This window comes from Macadamia integrifolia, chromosome 10 (genome assembly GCF_013358625.1).
Source record: "Macadamia integrifolia cultivar HAES 741 chromosome 10, SCU_Mint_v3, whole genome shotgun sequence".
NCBI classification, from domain to species: domain Eukaryota; kingdom Viridiplantae; phylum Streptophyta; class Magnoliopsida; order Proteales; family Proteaceae; genus Macadamia; species Macadamia integrifolia.
The window spans coordinates 23315440-23335454 of NC_056566.1; the positions used below are offsets into that span (position 1 = coordinate 23315440).

The 20015-nt window shown below is 38.2% G+C and overlaps 3 protein-coding genes across 3 annotated transcripts; 2 read left to right on the forward strand and 1 right to left on the reverse strand.

Moving 5' to 3' along the window:
• On the forward strand, positions 1-4569 carry LOC122090773 (putative TrmH family tRNA/rRNA methyltransferase). The gene is made up of 4 exons (XM_042660493.1): positions 1-325; positions 433-534; positions 814-940; positions 3987-4569. The coding sequence occupies exons 1-4, from the start codon at positions 101-103 to the stop codon at positions 4202-4204; spliced, it is 672 nt and encodes a 223-aa protein (XP_042516427.1). The 5' UTR covers positions 1-100; the 3' UTR covers positions 4205-4569.
• A 6054-nt stretch (positions 4570-10623) lies between these two features.
• LOC122091218 lies at positions 10624-14187 on the forward strand. Its single transcript, XM_042661066.1, has 4 exons — positions 10624-12246; positions 13230-13437; positions 13527-13656; positions 13740-14187. The coding sequence occupies exons 1-4, from the start codon at positions 11351-11353 to the stop codon at positions 14000-14002; spliced, it is 1497 nt and encodes a 498-aa protein (XP_042517000.1). The 5' UTR covers positions 10624-11350; the 3' UTR covers positions 14003-14187.
• Positions 14188-17964: 3777 nt separating this feature from the next.
• On the reverse strand, positions 17965-19016 carry LOC122091984 (protein DMP2-like). The gene has a single exon (XM_042662258.1). It carries the CDS (start codon positions 18930-18932, stop codon positions 18354-18356), a length of 579 nt encoding a protein of 192 aa, XP_042518192.1. The 5' UTR covers positions 18933-19016; the 3' UTR covers positions 17965-18353.
• Positions 19017-20015: the final 999 nt, after the last annotated feature.

The following is a 20015-nucleotide window of genomic DNA, read 5'->3' on the forward strand; positions in this document are numbered from 1 at the left end:
CGTATCGGTTTTGGCTGTAACCGATACCGATACCGAGTTTTAAAACCTTGCTAGAGACTGACTACTTAAGAAGCTGAGGGTCGTGTAGAGTCGGGCAGAGATGGCGGCGGAGGAGGCGGCTGGGGTTGAGTGTAGGGTGGTGGTGCACAACATAGCGAAGAGACACAACGTGGGGACGATGGCTCGAAGTGCTACGGCCTTCGGGGTGACGGAGTTCATACTAGTGGGTCGCCGGGACTTCAACGCCTTCGGAAGCCATGGCTCCACTTCTCATCTCCGCTTCCGTCACTTCCATTCCCTCACCGACGCCCGCCTTTACCTTAAGGTCCGGTATGTGCTCAACCTCTCTCTCTCTCTTTCTGTGTGTGCATTTCCAACTCTAATTGGAGTTGGGTTTGGATGTTGAATCGTCTTTCTGGAACTTAACCTCAGGAGAGAGATTCTGACATCTGTGGTGTAGAGATTGCCGATGGAGCTGTCGCAGTGAATCAGCATCCCTTCAGAAAAAGCACTGCTTTCCTGCTTGGCAACGAGGTACTTAGTTCTTACTTTCTATCAGTTTGTGAGGAATTTCGAATCTTATCTTCTGTCAAAGCATTGATCACTTCATCTTCTATTAGGGTTTTGAAAATACATCAAATGATTAAAGATTAGACAAATGAAGAACTTTCTTTTTTTTTTTTTTGGGTGCCATTTTCTAAGTTTAATGAGGGTTCTGTCTTCTTGGAAAGCTTTGTATCAGAATCATGATTATGCGCATGGTGCAGCTACTAGCTATACCCATTTATTTTATTTTACCTTGTTTTTGGGCAGGGGACTGGCCTTTCCCCTAAGGAATGTGAGATATGTGATTTCTTTGTTTACATCCCACAATATGGATGTGGAACCGCATCCCTGAATGTTACTGTAGCTGCTTCCATTGTCCTGCACCATTTTGGAGGTATTCTCGAGAAACTTTGTATGATACCATACCTTAATACACTAGCTTCAGGGATACTATTTTCAGATATGAAGACTCTTGTTAAAAAAATTATTTGCGGACGCAAGATATTTTCTTGAATTTATTTTATTACAGATGCTATAATAATATCTTTGATTAACTGCGATCAAGAGCTTATTCCAACTTTTTGGAGGGTTTGCCTTTGATTCCTTGATCTTTAATGCTAGAATATACCAATTGTTTCATCGATGTCTGCGACCATGACCAATGTTTATATCACACCAAACAGGCATTCAGACAACAACAACAACACAACTCAGCCTTATCCCAACTGAATTGGGTTAGCTACATGGATCCAAGGAAAAAAAAAAAAAAAAAAAGACAACAAGTTTTGGACATCCCATCCCACTCACGCATCGACAATCCGTGTCATAGCCCTCCAAGTAGCTCTGTTCGATACCATACTTGGGTGAAGATTTAACTTCTGCATGTCTTTTCTTACCAACTCATCAGTGGTCATTTTTTGCCTGCCCCTAGCCTTTTTAGCTCCATCCATCTGCATCTGGTCACTCCTCCGTACTGGGGCATCCAAAGGCCTCCTTTGTACATGCCCAAACCATCATAATCGACATTCTCTGAGCTTATCGTGAATTGGGGCGATTCCTATATTAGTTCTAACTTGTTCATTTCTATTCTATCCCTCAAAGTTTTTCCGCACATCCATCTCAACATCCTCATCTCCGTCACATTCAACTTATCTACATTACGCTTCTTGACTGCCCAACATTCTGCATCATACATCATAGCTGGTCTTATAACATTCCTGTAGAATTTTCCCTTAAGCTTTAGAGGAATCCGTCGATAACATAACACTCCAGACACACCTCTCCATTTCATCCATCCGACTTTAATTATGTGGGAAACATCATCCTCTATCTCACCTTCCTTGTTTAAGGTAGAGCCCAAATATTTGAAGTAGTCACTTCGCGGGATCTCTCTCTCTCAATTTTCACTCCCTCACCATCGATCCTCAATTGACTAAAGTTACACATCATATATTCCGTCTTCGTTCTACTTATCTTAAGACATCTCAATTCCAAAGTATGCCTCCATAGTTCTAACTTATCGTTAATTTTTGCCACCGTTTTACCGACTAGAACAATATCATCTGCAAAAAGCATACACCACGGGATCGCCCCTTGAATATCCTTGGTTAAATCATCCATGATAAGAGTAAATAGGTAGGGGCTCAATGCAGATCCTGAAGTCCGATAGTAATTGGGAACTGAGTACCCTGGCCTCTCACTGATCTCACACTGGTCACCACATTACTATACATGTCTTTAATTATATCCACATATTTACTTGACACTCCTTTCTTCTCTAAAACCTGCCAGATTAAATCTCTGGGGACCCTGTCATAGGCCTTTTCAAGGTCGACAAAGACCATATGAAGATTCCTCTTGTAGGTTCTGAATTTTTCCATAAGCCATCTAAAGAGGTAAATCGCTTCAGTGGTGGATCTCCTAGGCATGAAACCGAATTGGTTCCCAGAGATATTGGTTTATCTTCTTATGTGAACCTCAATTACTTTCTCCCAAAGTTTCATTGTATGGCTCATAAGTTTTATGCCTCTATAGTTGTTGCAGCTCTGAATATCGCCTTTATTTTTGTAGATTGGGACGATATCACTTCTTCTCCACTCATCCGGCATCTTTTTTATGTTCATGATCTTGTTAAACAGCCTGGTTAACCAAACAACCACACAGGCATTCAGAATTAAGTGAAAACTGACATTTAAGAATTAGTGTTGGGGTTATCCTTAGCCTTCACTATTGCAAGATCAGATATTATAATGCTTATAAGAAGTCGTATTCAGTTAGTTCATTCAGGAATTGTCATTGAAAAAAAAAAAAGGAAAAATAATTGTAGTAGGTCCTGGAATATTTTTAGTTCATCTGCAAGTACTTTAAATCCAATGTTTCCATTTACGAGAGCTATTTTTTGTCAAACATTGTGCTTCTGAATTTCAGAAACTTCTCTTGATGTTCTGCTGTATCTTGTAGATTTTGTAGTTTAGTATACTTAAAAAAAGTTGGTGATTCTAGAGGCAGAAATATTAGAGATTTTATTAGGTCACAAATCAGGTGGACTTAGCTCTATGATAAAAATCCTTTGTTTCTATGCCCCTGACTGTGAAAGGGGATTTTTTAAGTTCTGTTCCTTGGTTTCTAAATACCAAGGATAGCCTTCGGTTTCTTACATTGCTAGTCATATCTGTGGGGCATTATTTATGATTGTTACATATTTTTCTCTTACTGAGTGCTAGGTGATTATCTCTCCAAATGTAGTCTCTATGATCCTCCTCGTCTAAAGAGGAAAATTTTACTCAATGAAATAAAACTCCCATTTCCTTCATGGATGCCTGTTTTGCTTGAATTTGTTTCTTGCTTAAATAATTCTCGTAGCAAATGCTCTGAGAAGTGGTGGTTTCTCGTATGTATCTTACTTTGGTGGTAAGTCTGTTTTCCAAAAAGGTCATTGTTTCCACCACTGATGGAACTTCAACTGCAGACATTTATTTTTTTTCCTTAAAGAAGAAGCTATATATTCCTACTGTTCAACTTTTTATATGATGTTTTAACTTTGATCCACGTTCAATGTACTATTACTGCATGTGTGCTGTAAATGTTGTCAAATTTAGAAGATTGTTTTCTTTGGGGTGGGGTCGAGTTTGGAAGGATATTGTTAGGATCTCTCTCTCTATTGTCTAGGCTTCTTATGAGGGCCCATGGCTTTGCCCTTATGGTGGTTGACTCCATCCTTGTAGTCTAGCCTTTTTCTTTCTAATGAATTTTCGCTTCCATCGGAAAGGAAAAAATGCAATTTGTTAAGAGTAGTCCTCTTGAATATCAGATGCATATTTGCGAGTGCTAGAGCATTTTAACTGCTGAAGTGTATAATACATGTAAATAGCTCAAATTATTCATTTTTAGGAGCTTTTACGAAGGTACTTTCTTAGTCTTAAACTGTGTTTCTTATTCAGTTTGGGCAGGCTTCCTTGAGAGAACCCGTGATGGTAACAAGTTTGTCGTGGCTGATAGGCCTATGAAACAGGTGAGGAAAAACTACTGCTCAGAAACAGATGAGGCTGTTATCGAGGAGCGAAAAATCAGAAGGGAAAATGCTTCAGTTAGTTTCTTTGATACCAGTGGAGCTGATGATTCAACATCAAACCTATTGGATACATTATTTGATGGTTAGCGATGACCCAAGTATTTGATCACCTTACACAAGGCCTGAGTGGATGACATTTTGTAGGGAATGTGACTTTTTATTCCTCTATATAGGTTAACCCAAAGTTAATAGCATTGGGGACCTGATATTGGATGGGGATCCTCTGTCACGTGTGACATGCCTTGTAGCACAGATCCAAGGGCTGGGAGCACCTTGGGCTGTGTGTCTGAGGGCTCCCAGCCCTTGGATCCGTGTAGCACGCTACAAAGGAGCCCGATCCCCTGATATTGGGAAGAGTGAGATTTTAGGTCAGAAGGTGGTGAGTTAAGCTGGAAGAGATTGTAGTTAACCTGGTCCATAAACAACACAATGAATCAAGGCTTGTTTCCTTACTTTGGGCAGTGTTGAATTTCCTCCAAGGCTTCATTTGGTTGTGAAGGAAACGAAAAGTTGCAAACTAAAAAGGAAATGATTTTAATCATTACTTGACATAATTGTATGAGTGAAATTTTTTTTTATCATATTTAATAATAAATTCAAGTAGAGTCAAATTTAATAATAAAATATAGAATAATTTGGAATTAGTGATATAACCATGTGAGATAATGATAAAAAAATAATTTCTTTTTTAGGTTTGAAAGTTTCACTTTCCTTTTGGTTTCCCTCAACAAAATGAGACCTTAATAGTTTTTGTGGGCAATTATGAAAGGCTTGATTAAAGGACATCTCTCATCTTATGTTTTTTTATTTTTTGGTAGAAATCTTTATGCCTCTTCAAGAAAATGATTTTTTTAAAGGAACTGTTCGAGTCACAAGTAATTTCTGTCCTGTAGAGCTTAGGGCTCTTGCATTCTTATTACAATTCACTATCTAGCATCCCTTGTATCTAGGGATATAAATGGATAGTCGAAAATTCAAATTTGATTCGCATTCATATTTGTATCCAGTCAAATGATATTTGGATCTAAATTCAAATTATCCGGAAAATAATTATCCAGTCTAATTAGATATTATTTAATGATTTTGGGGGTTCTTTTAAGTTTAGAAAGGTTTTAGAGAATAAGGAAAAGAGTGGTGACAACTTAGAAAGATAGATTGTATTCACTGGGAGGAGAAAAGTTTAGATTCACAAGTCAAAGGTGTAAACGGATAGTAGAAAATCTAAATTTGATCACCACTCTAGATCTAATCACATTTGATATGTTTGTCATATCTCCTAACTTTAGGTAGACTTGTTTTTGGATTTGTCTTTGGATTCCATGGTTCTTTTCCTTTTAATGTTTTATTTAAATTTTTTTTTGCCGTTTTTTTAATGAAAAATAAATGAAGAAAAGCACTAATCAGAACAAGGGAAATCGATTTATAGTCTCCAAAAGTTGATCACTGGGGCTTCTACATCATGATTTTACCAGCCAAAATTTTAAACCATCCCCACCAGATCATTATGTTCTTAAAACAAAAAATTCACATTCAACTTCATAGAGTGAATTCTCCAATTATATTTGAATGTTTACAATTATAAGCTAAGTTGGGACCATGGTTTGAGGAATTAGATAGGTATCGACTTTGTCTGATCTTGATTCTTGCCTGATATTGTATCATTGGATCAATACAATATTTTTAATGACAACTAAAAATATTCCTGTTTAATACCGATTAATCTAAATCGAGATCGGATTGATATTGGTCTTTTTTGAATTAAGATTGATTCTGATATCTTAAACCATGGTTGGGACTTGAAAATTAAGAATTTTTTTTTTTTGTTTTTGGTCATATAGAGAGATCTTTGCATTCAAATTGTTTTGAGGTTATGATTGGATTTTTGGAATGATGAATATTGTCACGACGTTTACAAAAAAAAAAAAAAAAAAGAAGGAAGGTGCGAATTACCTTTCTCAGTCTTTATCACAAGATCATCACATGGAATGAAATCTAAAGGTTTGATTGGGTGGGCCCAATGAACCTCTTCACGTTGGTTGTAGGGAACTTCTGGTCCTAAACTTAGAAAGGTACCTCTTCACCTGGCTAACTTTCGTCCCCTAGAATCTAGGTTGGATTGGGTGGGCCCTAACGGTTATAGGGAGATCAGTGAAAAGCTCTTGTGTGGAATTCGTTATCCGTGTTGCCCCCAGAGGGAAGATAAATAGCCCAATGATTGGCGGAGGCTCTAGTTGAAGGCACCAACTCCAAAGTCCTGGTTTCAAGCCACGCTCGCGTGGCCTGTGCACCAGCCGATCAGCGTGGGGTCAATGAGAATGTACACACATGCATCGATATTTTTATTTTTATTTTTTTTTTAAATTTCATGGAGGGTAAGATGGTAGTTCTTGTGCTTTTTGTGATTAGGCACAAAGGCAACGGACATGGATCCTTTGTGGCGCAATAGGACATCAGGTGTACATTCAATGTCTAGAAATGTTTTGGACTATGTACGACTGCCTTGGACCCTTTGCTTGAGCATTTCTAGTTGTTGGATGCGAGCCAGATGCCTTGTTGTACCACATAGCAATTCATTCTGGCACAAGGGCCACGCGATCGAGTAGTGTTTTTTTTTTTCAAATAAATAATGGGTGAGAATCCTTACCAAGTCGTGTGGCCTTTGAGCACCAATACAGGGCCAACGAAAGCATGGAGGTAGGGGTGGGTTTTTGTATATCAGAGGTACAGGGTGGGGTTATTATTTTGCCCCTCTATGTTTGGGGTGCAGGTGCCATTCGATCTGGCAAGGATCTTTTTCCCATAAATATTGGGAAAGAGATCACTGCCTGATTAAGTGGCCCCTTCACCAATGCAGGGCCAATGAGGGCATGGGGGTATAAACAAGAGTGGGCTTTTCATATTACACAAGGGTAAGGCCATCATTTTTCCCCTCTATGTTTGGTAGCAGACGCCACAAAACCTGGCATGAATTTTTTTCCAATAAATATGGAGCAAAAGTGTTGCTTGGACGTGTGGCCCCTAGACAGTGTAGAGCCAATGACAGAGCTTGACGGCATCAACATAAATGTGAATTTTTTTTTACTTCACAAGAATAGGTCAATAAATCCGCATCTTGTATCTGGCACAGGACTATGCTACCAGAGAACTTTCTTTTTTCATGGATTCCCAAGTCCATCGTCTTGGTTCAATAAAAATATCATACTAGATGTCTTGTTTCAAGAATGATTAAGCAAAAAAAATTGTAATTTTTTTTATGGCTAAAAGAAATAAAATTACTATTAAAGAGAGAGTTATATACATATATTATACATATGTAGCAAATAATCCCTTGACAACTTTATAAGCTAATCATCCATAAAAATAAAAGACATTCATCGATGCATGATTTTCGATCTGGATAGCAAGTTTAATGGACGCAAGAGCAAAAAAATGGAAAAAGAGGACCAAGGCCAAGCTTCCTCTATTGGTTCTGGTAGCATCTTGGCTAGTTTATGAGAATCTGTCTAGAACATTGTGATATGCCATTCCATTTCTAGTGCCTGTTGTTTATCATGCTTGAACTGTAGTTCTAACCTCAACATTCTTGATGGCAGTCCAAAATCTAATGCTTCATGAGGAGTTTGTCAACAAAGCTCTAGCTGATAATCACACAACCACAATGTAGGAATTTATATGGTTTAGCAAGATGCCTATGTTCACAAAGAGATGAAAATAATTTTCACTAACAATCGAGAAATGGTTATAAACTCTCTTCCTCACTCTTCTCTATGTTTACAAAGAAGTTCCAATAACCCAAATAACTTCTCATAACAATTTTTTAGAGAATAATAATAATAATAATAATAATAATAATAATAATAATAATAATAATAATAATAATAATAATGATAAAAAATAAAAATAAAAAATCCCTAACTACCCCATGAAACCCTAAAATTTTCCCCTGGAGCTGCAACCCACAACTTAGAACATCTCAACACTCTTGGACATATTGCTGGCAATTTCTTCCTAATGGTTCATAGTTGCTCCCCCAAAACTCTCTTTTAATGGGAACTAGAGTATAGGAGCTTGTCATAGCTTCTGGTTGTGTGGGAATATGGCTAGGCTGGTCTACTGATGTGCATCTGTATAGGGAGAGAAGATGGCGTGGAACTCCTCCACTGCCTCTAGTTGTGGAAATTTATAATTTTATCATACTCTCTCTCTCTCTCTCTCTCATAGTGGGTTAGTTGGGTACTTAAAACCATGGCGGTGTGGCCTCATTATCATGTCACATAATGAATTATGAAGTCCACATTAACATTCTTTCTTGTCAAATAAATATGAGACATTTCTTTCATTGGTGCGCTTTTCTAGTCCTGCGTCATGGGAAACCACTATCTTTGTTTTTAATTTCTTTTATTGAAATAAGTTTATTATTTTTTTTATATGATTTCATGTGTTGTCATAGTTCTCTAATGAGTTATTCTACATGAATCATCTCATATTTAATATGATTAGTAGCCCTCCTAAAAAATGTATAAAAAAGAGAAAAATAGTGCATTGATGATGGAATGAAAGGCCACAAATGATATCTTCAAATTCATTAAAAGAAGTGGTCCTTCCTTCTACTACCTATGCAAATCAATCTGTTAAATTTATCTATAGTCCCAACCTTTGTTAGTTTATTCACGTTTAAAACATCGAATCGGTTTTTTATCGTTTTAAACACCGTTTGCCGAATTATTCACAGAAAGTCGGTAAAAAACGGGGATGGAGCTATTTGAAGTTTTAAACGTGTATCCGTTTTTTTTATAGTAAAAAAACGAATATTAAAAATGTGTATCCGTTTTTTTAATAGTAAACATTGAGTTGGAGACAGAGAGACTTGAAGAGACATATGTTGAACCTATTCATGATCAACGTAACTCTATATTATGATATATTTGTGTTTTTTTTTAATGAAATGGGATGATGTAATTTGGATGATACATTTTGGATTATGTAATATGAATATTATTTATATTTGTTTTGATTGTTATCTAGGTATTTAGAGAATTATTATGCCAATTTATGTCTATATATTGCCATTTTTTTGACACCGTATTATTTAAATATAAATGTTTAAAACATGTATCGTCTGTTTTTTATTTTTTCCCCGTTTTTACCATATTTGATCGTATTTTTGACTGTCTCGTTCACGTTTTGATCCTTTTAAAACATGCCCGTATCGAACAATGTTTTTTTGCCGTTCCCGTTTTAACTAACAGAGGACTCCCAACCATGATTGTAGTTATCGGTATCAATACTCATATCAGTTTCAGGCTCTCACCCAATATTGATACGAATAGTTAAAATCAATTTTTTTGCGGTATCGACTGATACGTATCGATGTCATATCAATATAAAGGGTGTAATGATATTGATATTTATCGATCGATTCTAAGAAAAGTGGTCCCAACAGTCTATTCCTCAATATAAATGCTGTGCTGAATGCTAACCACGCAAAACAAATGAACGCAACTACCACCAACTGTGCAGATTTCAGCTTTTTTCTAAGTGCTGATAACTAACAAGTGTGAGAGAGTTCCAGGGAACTAATGGTTACCAAAACTGGCTATGTTTGTCAATCCAATGCAAAGAGAATCTCATTAATGTTACATTACTTCACATCTTTCTTTCTTTTTAAATGCTGTATGGCCCTCCAGGAGTTGACCCATTTAATCATGAATTCCAAATTGGTTTGAGCTCAGAATGCAAGAAAAGACAAGCAGAGAACAATAATCTAGAGAGAGAGAGAGAGAGAGAGAGAGAGAATTTTTTTAACAAAAAATACTTTACAGACTGATGGTGGAGCCTAACTAATTAAACTGTAAAATTTTGAACAACTCTACAGAAACCCATGTCAACAAGATAATACAGAGAGAGAGAGAGAGAGAATTTTCTTAACAAAAGATACTTTACAGACTGATGGTGGAGCCTAACTGATTAAACTGTAAAATTTGAACAACTCTACAGAAACCCATGTCAACAAGATAACAGCTCAGGACCTCAAGTATGATGCCGACCAAATAATGGAGATTCCTGAAACCTAAATATAAAAGAGCAGTCTTTGGCAATCAATTCACAATGGATCCACTGACCTCTTCTCATAGCCGCGTGATCTTTTAAAAGCTTTCATTTTTCTTTCAAAGATCCAATAATTCTTAACCCTCTCTCTCTATCTCTCTGCTTCTCTGTCTCTCTATTTCTCTGTTTCACTTAGTTATTCTTTCTAATATTTCAGAGCTGTATGACTGGAAGTTCCTCTCTTTAAAATGATCACATTTGATAGAGAAATAGAAAGGGAACCCAAACAAGGAGAAAGATCCAAAGGGTATAACAGATGAGAAACGCTGTCATTTTGCCGAGTTCTTTTAACAACCCCCAAACCAACCTTGCATTTGTCACCATCTTTTGTAAAGAAAGTCCAGCTCAGACCTTCACTTAACAGAAACTTAAACAAATCAAACCCAGAATTCTTTAACCTTTTTATCCTTTATGGTGCATTATTATCAAAACAGCAGAGATGGTAAGCTCATGTTCCTCAAACTCATCTCCGGTTCAAAATCCAGGGGATGAGACTTAGTGATTCAGTCAAATCCAAACTCCTAAAGATGGGTATTTAGAGATCAAACTTCATCTTCATGACCTATCTGGAAAAGTTACAGATTTACTTCTGTAGATCTTTTGAGAGAGAGAGAGAGAGAGAGAGAGAGAGAGAGAGGCCCCCAAATCAAGTAATCTTGTAGGCTTCAAGGATGAGAATGGGCTCCACTGTGGCAAATCTGGAGTTTGGTACGCCGGGTTTTGGGTGACGTGGTGTTCCAAACAAGTATCCAAATTGCATGGATTGGGATTGGAGAGGGTAGGTTTTTGGGTTCTCATTCCTTCGGAGCAGTTGGGTTCTCTCTCATTCGCGCTCTCTCTCTCTCTGACTCCTTTTCTCTCTCTACTGCAACTTCTCAGAAAAACCCACCACCCCTTTTCAACCCTTTTTGTCTGCCAAACGTCTACCAGCTTTGTTTCTGAGATGACTTCGTCTCCTCTCCCCTTCTTTCCAACCATGATTGATCAAACTAAACTACCCTTACTTTCATGTATAATCCACAGAAACAGAGATTATTAAAAAAAAATACCCTTACTCTTCTTCTTCTTCTTCTTTAGCAATTAAGAGGGACTCAAGCGATTTCCTGCAATTCCCAACTCTCTCAAATGCTAAGCATCCTAAGTCGGAGACTCCGGCGCCTCTGCTCAAGACTATACTGGCCAATACGGAGGCGTCCAAAGACCAAAATCGTCATCAGGAGGTTCGGAAAATCCAACCTGAAACCTCATCCCAAAGAAGAACCCACCACCAGCGAACCAGCTAATCCTCAAAATGGTCAACTGGGCAGTTCCACTTCTAAACCCAGAAGGCCAATTCGACTTGCAACTTTCAATGCGGCCATGTTCTCCATGGCAACTGCCCTCCCTCAATCTGATAAATCTGTTTTCTTTGATTATAAAGAGCAAGATTATCTCAAAATGCGGCGAGCCATGGAAGTCGATATCAGAGCCAAATCCGTAAATGATCGACCCAAGAGCATTCTGAAGCAATCTCCCCTACATCCCAACATCATGAACAGTCCTGACCATGCTTCCAAGCAACAGAAGTTCGCTAAATCAAAATTGAGGGTTTCAATCAATCTCCCTGAAAACGAGATCTCATTAGTGCGCAGTAGACAATCCAGTTTTTCCGAAGAAAATGGAGAAGGGCCATCTTCGTTGAGCAAGATTGAAAGCAAAAACCCAAGAGGCAAAGCTCCTCTGAGGTCCAATTTGAGCTTTCCCACCAATAAAACCATGATTGATAAGGAGGGTGAGAGCCTGAGAAGCCGTAGATCCATTCTTGAAGTCCTGAGGGAAGTGGATGCAGATATATTGGCTCTGCAAGGAGTCAAAGCAGAGGAAGAGAAAGGCATGAAACCTCTTTCAGACTTGGCTACTGCCTTGGGCATGGAATATATATTTGCAGAGAGCTGGGCTCCTGAGTATGGGAATGCAATCCTGTCCAAATGGCCAATTAAGAAATGGCAAGCTCAGAGAATTTTCGATGATACTGACTTCAGGTAGTCTTCCTTCTTCACTTCTATCTCTGTTTTCGTTGCTTTCCACTGTTTAATGAACCCTAAAAGTTAAATCTGTCCATATTTCCCTTTATAAGCTACCCTTTTACCAATCCACTGGGAAAGAATTGAGGAGGAAAAAGAGTTGAAGAACTAGACAATCACCAAGTTTTGGCTCTGTTTCTTCTCTACTTTCTTCCATCCATTCACAAGCCAAGCAAGATGAGAGGAAGATAAGAAAGATTTGGCTTCAAGTAGTCTCTTGGTGATTTCCTGTCATCTTAGATGAATGTCTGGCTATTAGCTCACCTAGTGCTAAGGAGGAGTAATCAACCTTGGTAATGCAGACATCAATTTCACTTGGGCTTGCCCCTAGATCAACAGATCATCAATCTGGTTAGTTGATTCTGCCAAAATTGAGGTCCTGGATCTGATTGAGAGACGAAGGATGCACTGAACTAAATCTTTGGACTCACATCTTTCAGTTCCATCTTAGTAACTCCATTTTTTTGGCATAACCTAAAATCATTTTATCTTGTTTCGGGTAATTCTATGACTATCTGATCTGAAACAATCACATACTTTGAGAATCTTCTCATGGAAATGCAACAGCACCCACCACTATCATCATCATCATCTAAGCCACCTTTCGCTGAACTGTATGGCCTTGGCTGATAAGGCCTATGGTGCTTTCCTCCTCTCTTTTTAACCCTTTTCTTTTTTTGTTGATTACATGAAGCATGATCTAACTTTCCATAATCATGCAAGCAGCTCATCCAACTAATAAAATGTGATCAGTAATTGCATATGGCATCTGGAGTGTGACAGTTCTGGTTATCTTCCGTTGAGAAAATGGCGAGCAGATTTAATTTCACAGGCTCAGAACTATTTCTATCGCACAAGAAAGTTCATATTCTAGAATTCTCTGCTCTAAAATGTCACTCTTTATGATTCATTTTGGTGTGTTTAACATTGGATACATACAGGAATGTGTTAAAGGCAACAATTGATGTGCCCCAGGCTGGAGAAATCAACTTCTATTGCACTCATCTTGACCATTTGGATGAGAATTGGAGGATGAAGCAGATACATGCAATTATCCAATCAAATGATGAGCCTCACATCTTAGCTGGAGGTCTCAATTCCCTCGATGAAGCAGATTACTCTGTGGAGAGATGGTCAGATATTGTGAAGGTAGAAAGGAATGAAGTTTTTGGTTCTGTTGCCAGTTTATGAATACTAGATCAATACTTGAGAACAATTAAAAATTCATTGTATTGCAGTACTATGAGGAGATAGGAAAGCCGACGCCAAAGGTTGATGTGATGAAGTTCTTGAAGGGGAAGCGTTATGTTGATTCTAAAGACTTTACAGGCGAATGTGAATCTGTGGTTATGATTGCCAAAGGCCAAAGTATGATGCACTGGGTTAACTAATTCTAGTGAAATTGATTAAACCATATTATTGTTGTAGTAATATGTATTCCACCATTGCAGATGTGCAGGGGACCTGCAAGTATGGAACCAGAGTGGATTACTTATTGGCATCACCAGGCTTACCATATAAGTTTGTTCCTGGATCATACTCTGTCATGTCATCAAAAGGGACATCTGATCACCACATGGTAAAGGTTGATGTAGTAAGGGTAGACGACACCGACCAAGAAAATGTTACCTTACAGCGTAGAAAAAAACCAAAACAGAAGGTTGTAAAGATAACAACTCCTTCGTCAAGGGGATTATGGAAAACAAATACTTGAAGAGCCATGGAATTGCTTCTTCTTCTTCTTCTTCTCCATATTCTTTTTAATTATACATTTTTGGTATTCTTTTCTCGAGGGTGGGGAGAGTAGAGATAATTTAAATTGCTTCATCCTCCTGACAGATACCTTCTTATGTAAATTATTTACATCTGAAATGAGATTGGAAAAAAGAATTGAAGGAAGAAAAGATATTTGAATTGCTTCTTTTTTAATGTCTTCTGTTTAAAGGGGAGTGGAAGGATTGGTCTTAATTGTCACAAATGTAAAAACCTCTCCTTCCTAAGATCTGGAAATTTTAGGGCCCGTTTGATAACGTTTCTGCCGTTTCTGTTTCAAGAAACGGCAGAAACATAAATTTCCTTTTCTAGAAACAGAAACGGAATTGAAGGTGTTTGATAAGTCATGTTTTTAGAAGTCGATGGTAACCAGTGAAAGAATTGCCACAAGTCGTTTCCATAAACAGAAACTTGTTTTGCCTGGGTCTTTTCTTGAACCATAAATAAGTAAAAATTTCTATTTCTATTTCTAAAAATAAGTGAAACGAAACAGTTTTATCAAATGTTTTTTGCTCCGTTTCTTGAAACGTTATCAAACGGGCCCTTAGAGTCAGACCTCTGCTCAGTAATCCTAAGGACTCTTCAAGGGATTAGCCATTGTTTTGGGACCCTCAAGCTGTTAGCTTGTACAATGTACTCTGCATCCTTAGCAGGACGAACTTGCCAGAAAATAGAGTCAATTGCCATTAATGCAAAAGGACCAAGGAGTAAGGAGGCAAGCTTAACCAAGCTCATCCAACCGCAGCTTGTGTTTGAGCTTGCTTGGCTTAAGCTAGTCTGAGCAAAATTCTTCAAGAGCTGGGGAAGTTGATGCAGTCCTGGGAATTGGGGGTGGGTAAGGACTTAGGAGTGAATCAGATGGATTTGGTTCAACAGATCCAACCGTCATAACTTCTATACCAAGGTCGAAGCTTGACTTCTATGGTCATGGATATCCTTTTGGTTTGGATCGTGAGAACCAACAGAAGAGGCAAAGTCAGAGCACACAGTAATTGGAAAAAAATCATCTGTTTTTCTCATCCCTGTTTTTCCTTATTTTGCTACCTGTAGAACATGACACGTGGACAACTTTAAGATCAACGTACCGGATATAATAATCCTCATCCAATCTTGACCGTTAATCTTAAAGTTGTCCATGTATCGTGTTTTGTAGACAGCAAAACAAGGAAAAACAAAAATGAGAAAAATAGAGGATTTTATCTACAGTAACCTTTTGAGCTTCAGATAAGGGTATCTGTCAATCAAATTTTTTTTTTGAAGTCATTGATTGACAAGACAATTTTTCATCCTCCGAAAAGAAAAAGGAGAGAATCTAATCAGACCTCCTCAGCTTCGCTCGCAAACTTCCAAAAAAGAGTGCATTGGAATTCGGAAGTGGAACAGCTTTTTCTGGGCTCTCGACCATAAACCCATATCGTGAATGCCTCGATCTTTTCACCTCGAAATTCAAAGATAAAAGGTGTTAAGAATTCCAATCATGAGAGGCGACTGTGTGAGCAATCAATCGAAAATCGCCCTTTTCTGCTTTGCTCTGTTTCCTTCTTCAGGTTCTGTGGAGGTGGCTCCAAAAGACATGGATTGGCTGGTGATGGTGCGGCCTTTCGCTTTTAAGCTTCCATGGTTTTTCTTCTTCTCCTCCTTTTTCTGAGAGGATAGTTTTATTGAATGGGAAGAGAAGAAGGAAAGAAGCCCAAATAGAAAGGGAGAGGAGGGGTTCCTTCTCCTCTTTCCCATTAATTTCTTCATCTTCCTCAGTGATTCTTCATTTTCTTCTTCTTCTTCGTGATGAGGAGATATGGGAGATGAATCTTGTTCTCCTATTTCATCAACCTCAACCGACCATCCTGGCGGGATGCCCTGAAGACCTCGGGACGTTGGATTCTCACCTCAGTTAGCTCCAATCTTCCATTCCTCCGCACCGGTTTGAGATAGAAGCTACGTTGCCCATTCTGGTTCAAAGATGGCAGAGGAGGTGGGAACTTAGTGTCTTGCCTCCTGACCTTAGCCACGGTCGTCTTCCACCTAGATTTTACCGGCGTCGATCTAGACCTCAACAGCACCTCCTCCAACGACTCTTCCATTGGATGGTCAGAACTCTCAAAGCCTAAACTCTCTGTACACGACGGCAACAATCCATTCACCCCATTTCCAGCATCGTCAAAGAGGAAGCCAAAGGTACTGGAACCTTTCTTACCGGAGGTGGGGCTGAAGATGGAAGTGGAGGTGGGCTTAATGGCAACAGAATTCGCCACATTGGGCGGCTTCTGGGTGTCTCCGGCAATCAAGCAAAAGCAGCCGGAGTTGGCGGGAATATGGCCACAATGGTGGTGGGATGAGGATTGGGTTGTGCTTGTGGGTTTTGATGGGGAGTCCTTGGAGTGGGAGAAGCCTAGAATAGAGTGAATTGTCTTCTTAAAGAAACCCATCAATTGCCTCTTCTGCTTTGGCAAAATTTCTCCTTCTTTTTGGCTTTCCTTTTCAGGATTAGGATTATAAGAAGAAGAAGAAGAAGAAGAAGAGGTGAGGATTTTAAGAAATGGGTATACAGGTAAATGGGGACAGGATGGATGGATCAAATGTTATCCTCAAGAGAACAAAGATAAGGATGATAGAGAAGTGAGGGTGGAAGAGTTAATAGTAGTAAAGATGTGGTGGGATGGCCTGGGTTGGTTGGTTTGGCTATTATGGGCTAATGACCATATGGTTATAGTCTCTGGAACAGTGGAAGAGAGAGAAGATTGCCAGCATATATTACAACAACAAACACAGAGTCTTAATTTGACTAAAACCCATTATCATTCCCTTCCTAAAAATAGAGTTATATTCTCTGCAGGGAATGGATGAGTTTTGACAGGACAGAGATTTTAGTATTGGCTTTGGCATTACTTGTATCCGTTATCCTTGTCCTTCCTTATCCACTATGGTCTCTTACTATATCATCAATCCTCTGTAGGTCTGTCTAAAGAAGGGCAGTGACTTAGAACTGTTACCTGAAATAACAGGGGATGAGGAAATTTGAGTTAAAATAATATCATTCTGACAGTTCATGTCAGGTGATTTGTATGGGAAACCATTGTTTCTTAATTTATAAAGTATCCTCTTTTTTTTTCTTTTCTTTTTTTTCTTTTTTTTGTAAAGCTTTATAAAGTATCCCCAATAGTCCAAAAGAGATGGAAAAAAAATTTCTTTTTTCCCTTCTTTAATCATCAACAGTGTTGATTGAGGTTCCTGTCTTCACCAAAAAAACAGAGGTTCTCTGTCAGGATAGTTGTAGTTCAAATACCATATAGTAGTCTTTACCCAAAAAAGAAAACCAAATGGTAGTAGTAGCGGTACTTGTGCTTATGAAACTGTAGTAGTAATATCTTGCCAAAAAACAAAACTATAGTAGTAATAGTAGTAGTAGTCAGGGATTTAGTTCTATTCAACACATAAAGAAAGCCCCTTTATGTGTTAAAAATCCCTGACTATAGTTCTCAACAGTCAGGGATTTTCCTTTTGTCATATTGGATCAATCTAGCCAATCCCATTTAGTTGGGATAAGATTGTGTTTGTTGTTGTTGTACATAAAGAAAGCCCCTTTAATGTTGCTACTAGTATTATAGTTTTGCAATCTTGCCCTTTAAAGCAATCGGTGAAGACTAAGAAGCAACAAGAGAGAGTTTGAGGAGCTTGTTGGACAAGGATGGGAAGAGGGCTTGCAAGGTTAGCACCCTTCCACCATCCAACTGGTTTTTAGGGGCCTTTATTATTAGGTTAGGTTCGCTGCATTTATGAGTGCCATGACTGAAACTCGATATATTTAAGTAATGGAGAAAGTTTTCTTCTGCTATTGTGGGTGTAGGTGAAGGAAAGTACACCCATCTAGGGCCATAAATACTTTTTCCCGGCATACTGATGAAATTTATGAAACTTGCACTTCAAATAATTTTCAAAGCATTACATAAACATATAGGAAGCTAGACACTTCTTTACAATACACAAGTCATGCTCAGTGTAACCATGCACTGATTACATGGAGCTATCACCAACAAATCAGCATGAAGGTTTTATCCTTTGGGAAAAACCTTCATACAATAAGTGACGGAGTATTTTGGGTAATCGAGATGCCAAACTTACATCAATCTCATTTCTGCGTCATACAGTAGAAATGGGTGGATCCACGTGACAGAGGAACAAATGAACAAGAAGAAGAAAAAAGAAAATCACAAAAACTTTTTCAAAAGAAGAATCAGCTAAGAAGATTGATAATTATTTCCTTATTCTTATTGGAGTGGGAATGAAGGAGGTGATCACTCGGAGTCATCTGGACCAGAACTCTGGCTTGAAGGGTACCCAATTCCATGACGATTGTTGGGGAAGAGAACAAACACCGAACTAGCAACTGCACCAACAACAGGAGGCAACACCATCACAAGCATCTTCTGTGTGGACTCAAAAGATGGATAGTAACAATCCATGGTGTTGGGATCCATTAATGCAACCACTGCAAACACCATCAGAGACAAGAAGGAATGCACAAAGTCCCCAACTCTGAGCTTATAAGCTGATAAGTCCACCAATCCTGAGGTCGACGGTGAAGATGACCAGAGCCCATTAATGGTTACAATCCCATAGTGAATCAAACCATCACTACCCACATAACTATCAGTAAAAGATGAAAAACAGCAGAAGAAGGCACAGCCACTAAGGAGAGTACCAGTTAAGTACTTGTTAATGGTATAACATTGGCCATTGTTGGTTAAAACTGGACTCAGGAATTGAAATAGGAAGACAGTTCCAGTTGGGAGAAGCCTAATGAGATTACCCACCCCTGTGAATGCCATATCTTTTACTCCAGAAGGTGAAGATGAGTTCTTGACTCTGCCCATTTCTCTGCTATTAACTACTCCCCCTTTTTGATATTTTTGAAATCTAGAGAGCTCAGATTGGAATGGGCTTTTGCTTCTTTTCTCTACTTTGATAGATCCAAGCACATGTTCAGGTATATATAAAGTTGTAACAGAGGAAGCAATTGCTTGCACGTAAAATGGAACTGGGTTGAGCTTTGGTTAACTTATACTTTTAGATTCATTTTAATGGGGGCCTTTGCTAGCTCTTCTGTCCATCTCTATTTCCATTTTTACAGGAATCTTGTGGTTCCCACATTTTCTTCTTCTCAAAATATTTAGAAAAAAAGGTAGGTTAGTGAGAAATTGGCTATGGGGAAATTTTTAGTTCTTAGTTGATGGTGGGAGTTGGAGGAACTCAGAAACCTCGAAGTAGGAATCACTCAACTCCCCCTCTTTCCTCTCTCAAGTGTTCTTAAGTTGCAAGGCACTCTATTTTGGGATGAACTTCAATTTCTTCAAGATTCATATTCCATTTGATTTCTAATTAGACTTGGAAATTAATCCTTTTCAATGGTTTATCAACTTTTAATTGCCTCTTTAGAAGGCATTCTAATATTGGAAGTCCCTTTACCTTTTTGTTGAAACCTAATTGACAAGAATATCTTATAAAAAGTACAAACCCGTATGAAACACATTCTATTTAAGGCAATTTTATGGACCCCAAGGTGGCTAAGTCAGGGGAGAGAGTTTAAAAGGACTATTATTCATATTATTAAATAAAGAAAATTTACAAGTTATTTTTATGGTAAACAAAATAAATATATCAGTATGAAATAAAAAAAAATAAAAAAATACTATGTACATATATAGCTTAAGAGTTATTGTAAGATTGTTCAGTCCTTTGATATCCACTTGCAAATATTTTTTTGTGATCTCATTTATTAACAAAGCAGCAATACTTCGTCAAGTTTGAGAGTATCTTTACTGAACAACAATGTAGTCATAATCATAGTTAGCAATTCGGCCGAATAATTCGCGAATTATTCGGCCGAACCGAATTTTAAAGAATTTTATCAAAAATTCGGACCGAATCCGAATTTAAAATAAAATTCTTTAAAATTC

Excerpts from the sequence above, each read along its gene's own strand:
- LOC122090773 (XM_042660493.1), top strand. The coding sequence starts at position 101 with ATGGCGGCGGAGGAGGCGGCTGGGGTTGAGTGTAGGGTGGTGGTGCAC. Across the intron at positions 535-813 it reads CTTTCCTGCTTGGCAACGAG|GGGACTGGCCTTTCCCCTAA; the intron begins GTACTTAGTTCT and ends GTTTTTGGGCAG. Across the intron at positions 941-3,986 it reads TGTCCTGCACCATTTTGGAG|TTTGGGCAGGCTTCCTTGAG; the intron begins GTATTCTCGAGA and ends TTTCTTATTCAG.
- LOC122091218 (XM_042661066.1), top strand. The coding sequence starts at position 11,351 with ATGCTAAGCATCCTAAGTCGGAGACTCCGGCGCCTCTGCTCAAGACTA. Across the intron at positions 12,247-13,229 it reads TTCGATGATACTGACTTCAG|GAATGTGTTAAAGGCAACAA; the intron begins GTAGTCTTCCTT and ends GGATACATACAG. Across the intron at positions 13,657-13,739 it reads TATGATTGCCAAAGGCCAAA|ATGTGCAGGGGACCTGCAAG; the intron begins GTATGATGCACT and ends CCACCATTGCAG.
- LOC122091984 (XM_042662258.1), bottom strand. The coding sequence starts at position 18,932 with ATGGGCAGAGTCAAGAACTCATCTTCACCTTCTGGAGTAAAAGATATG.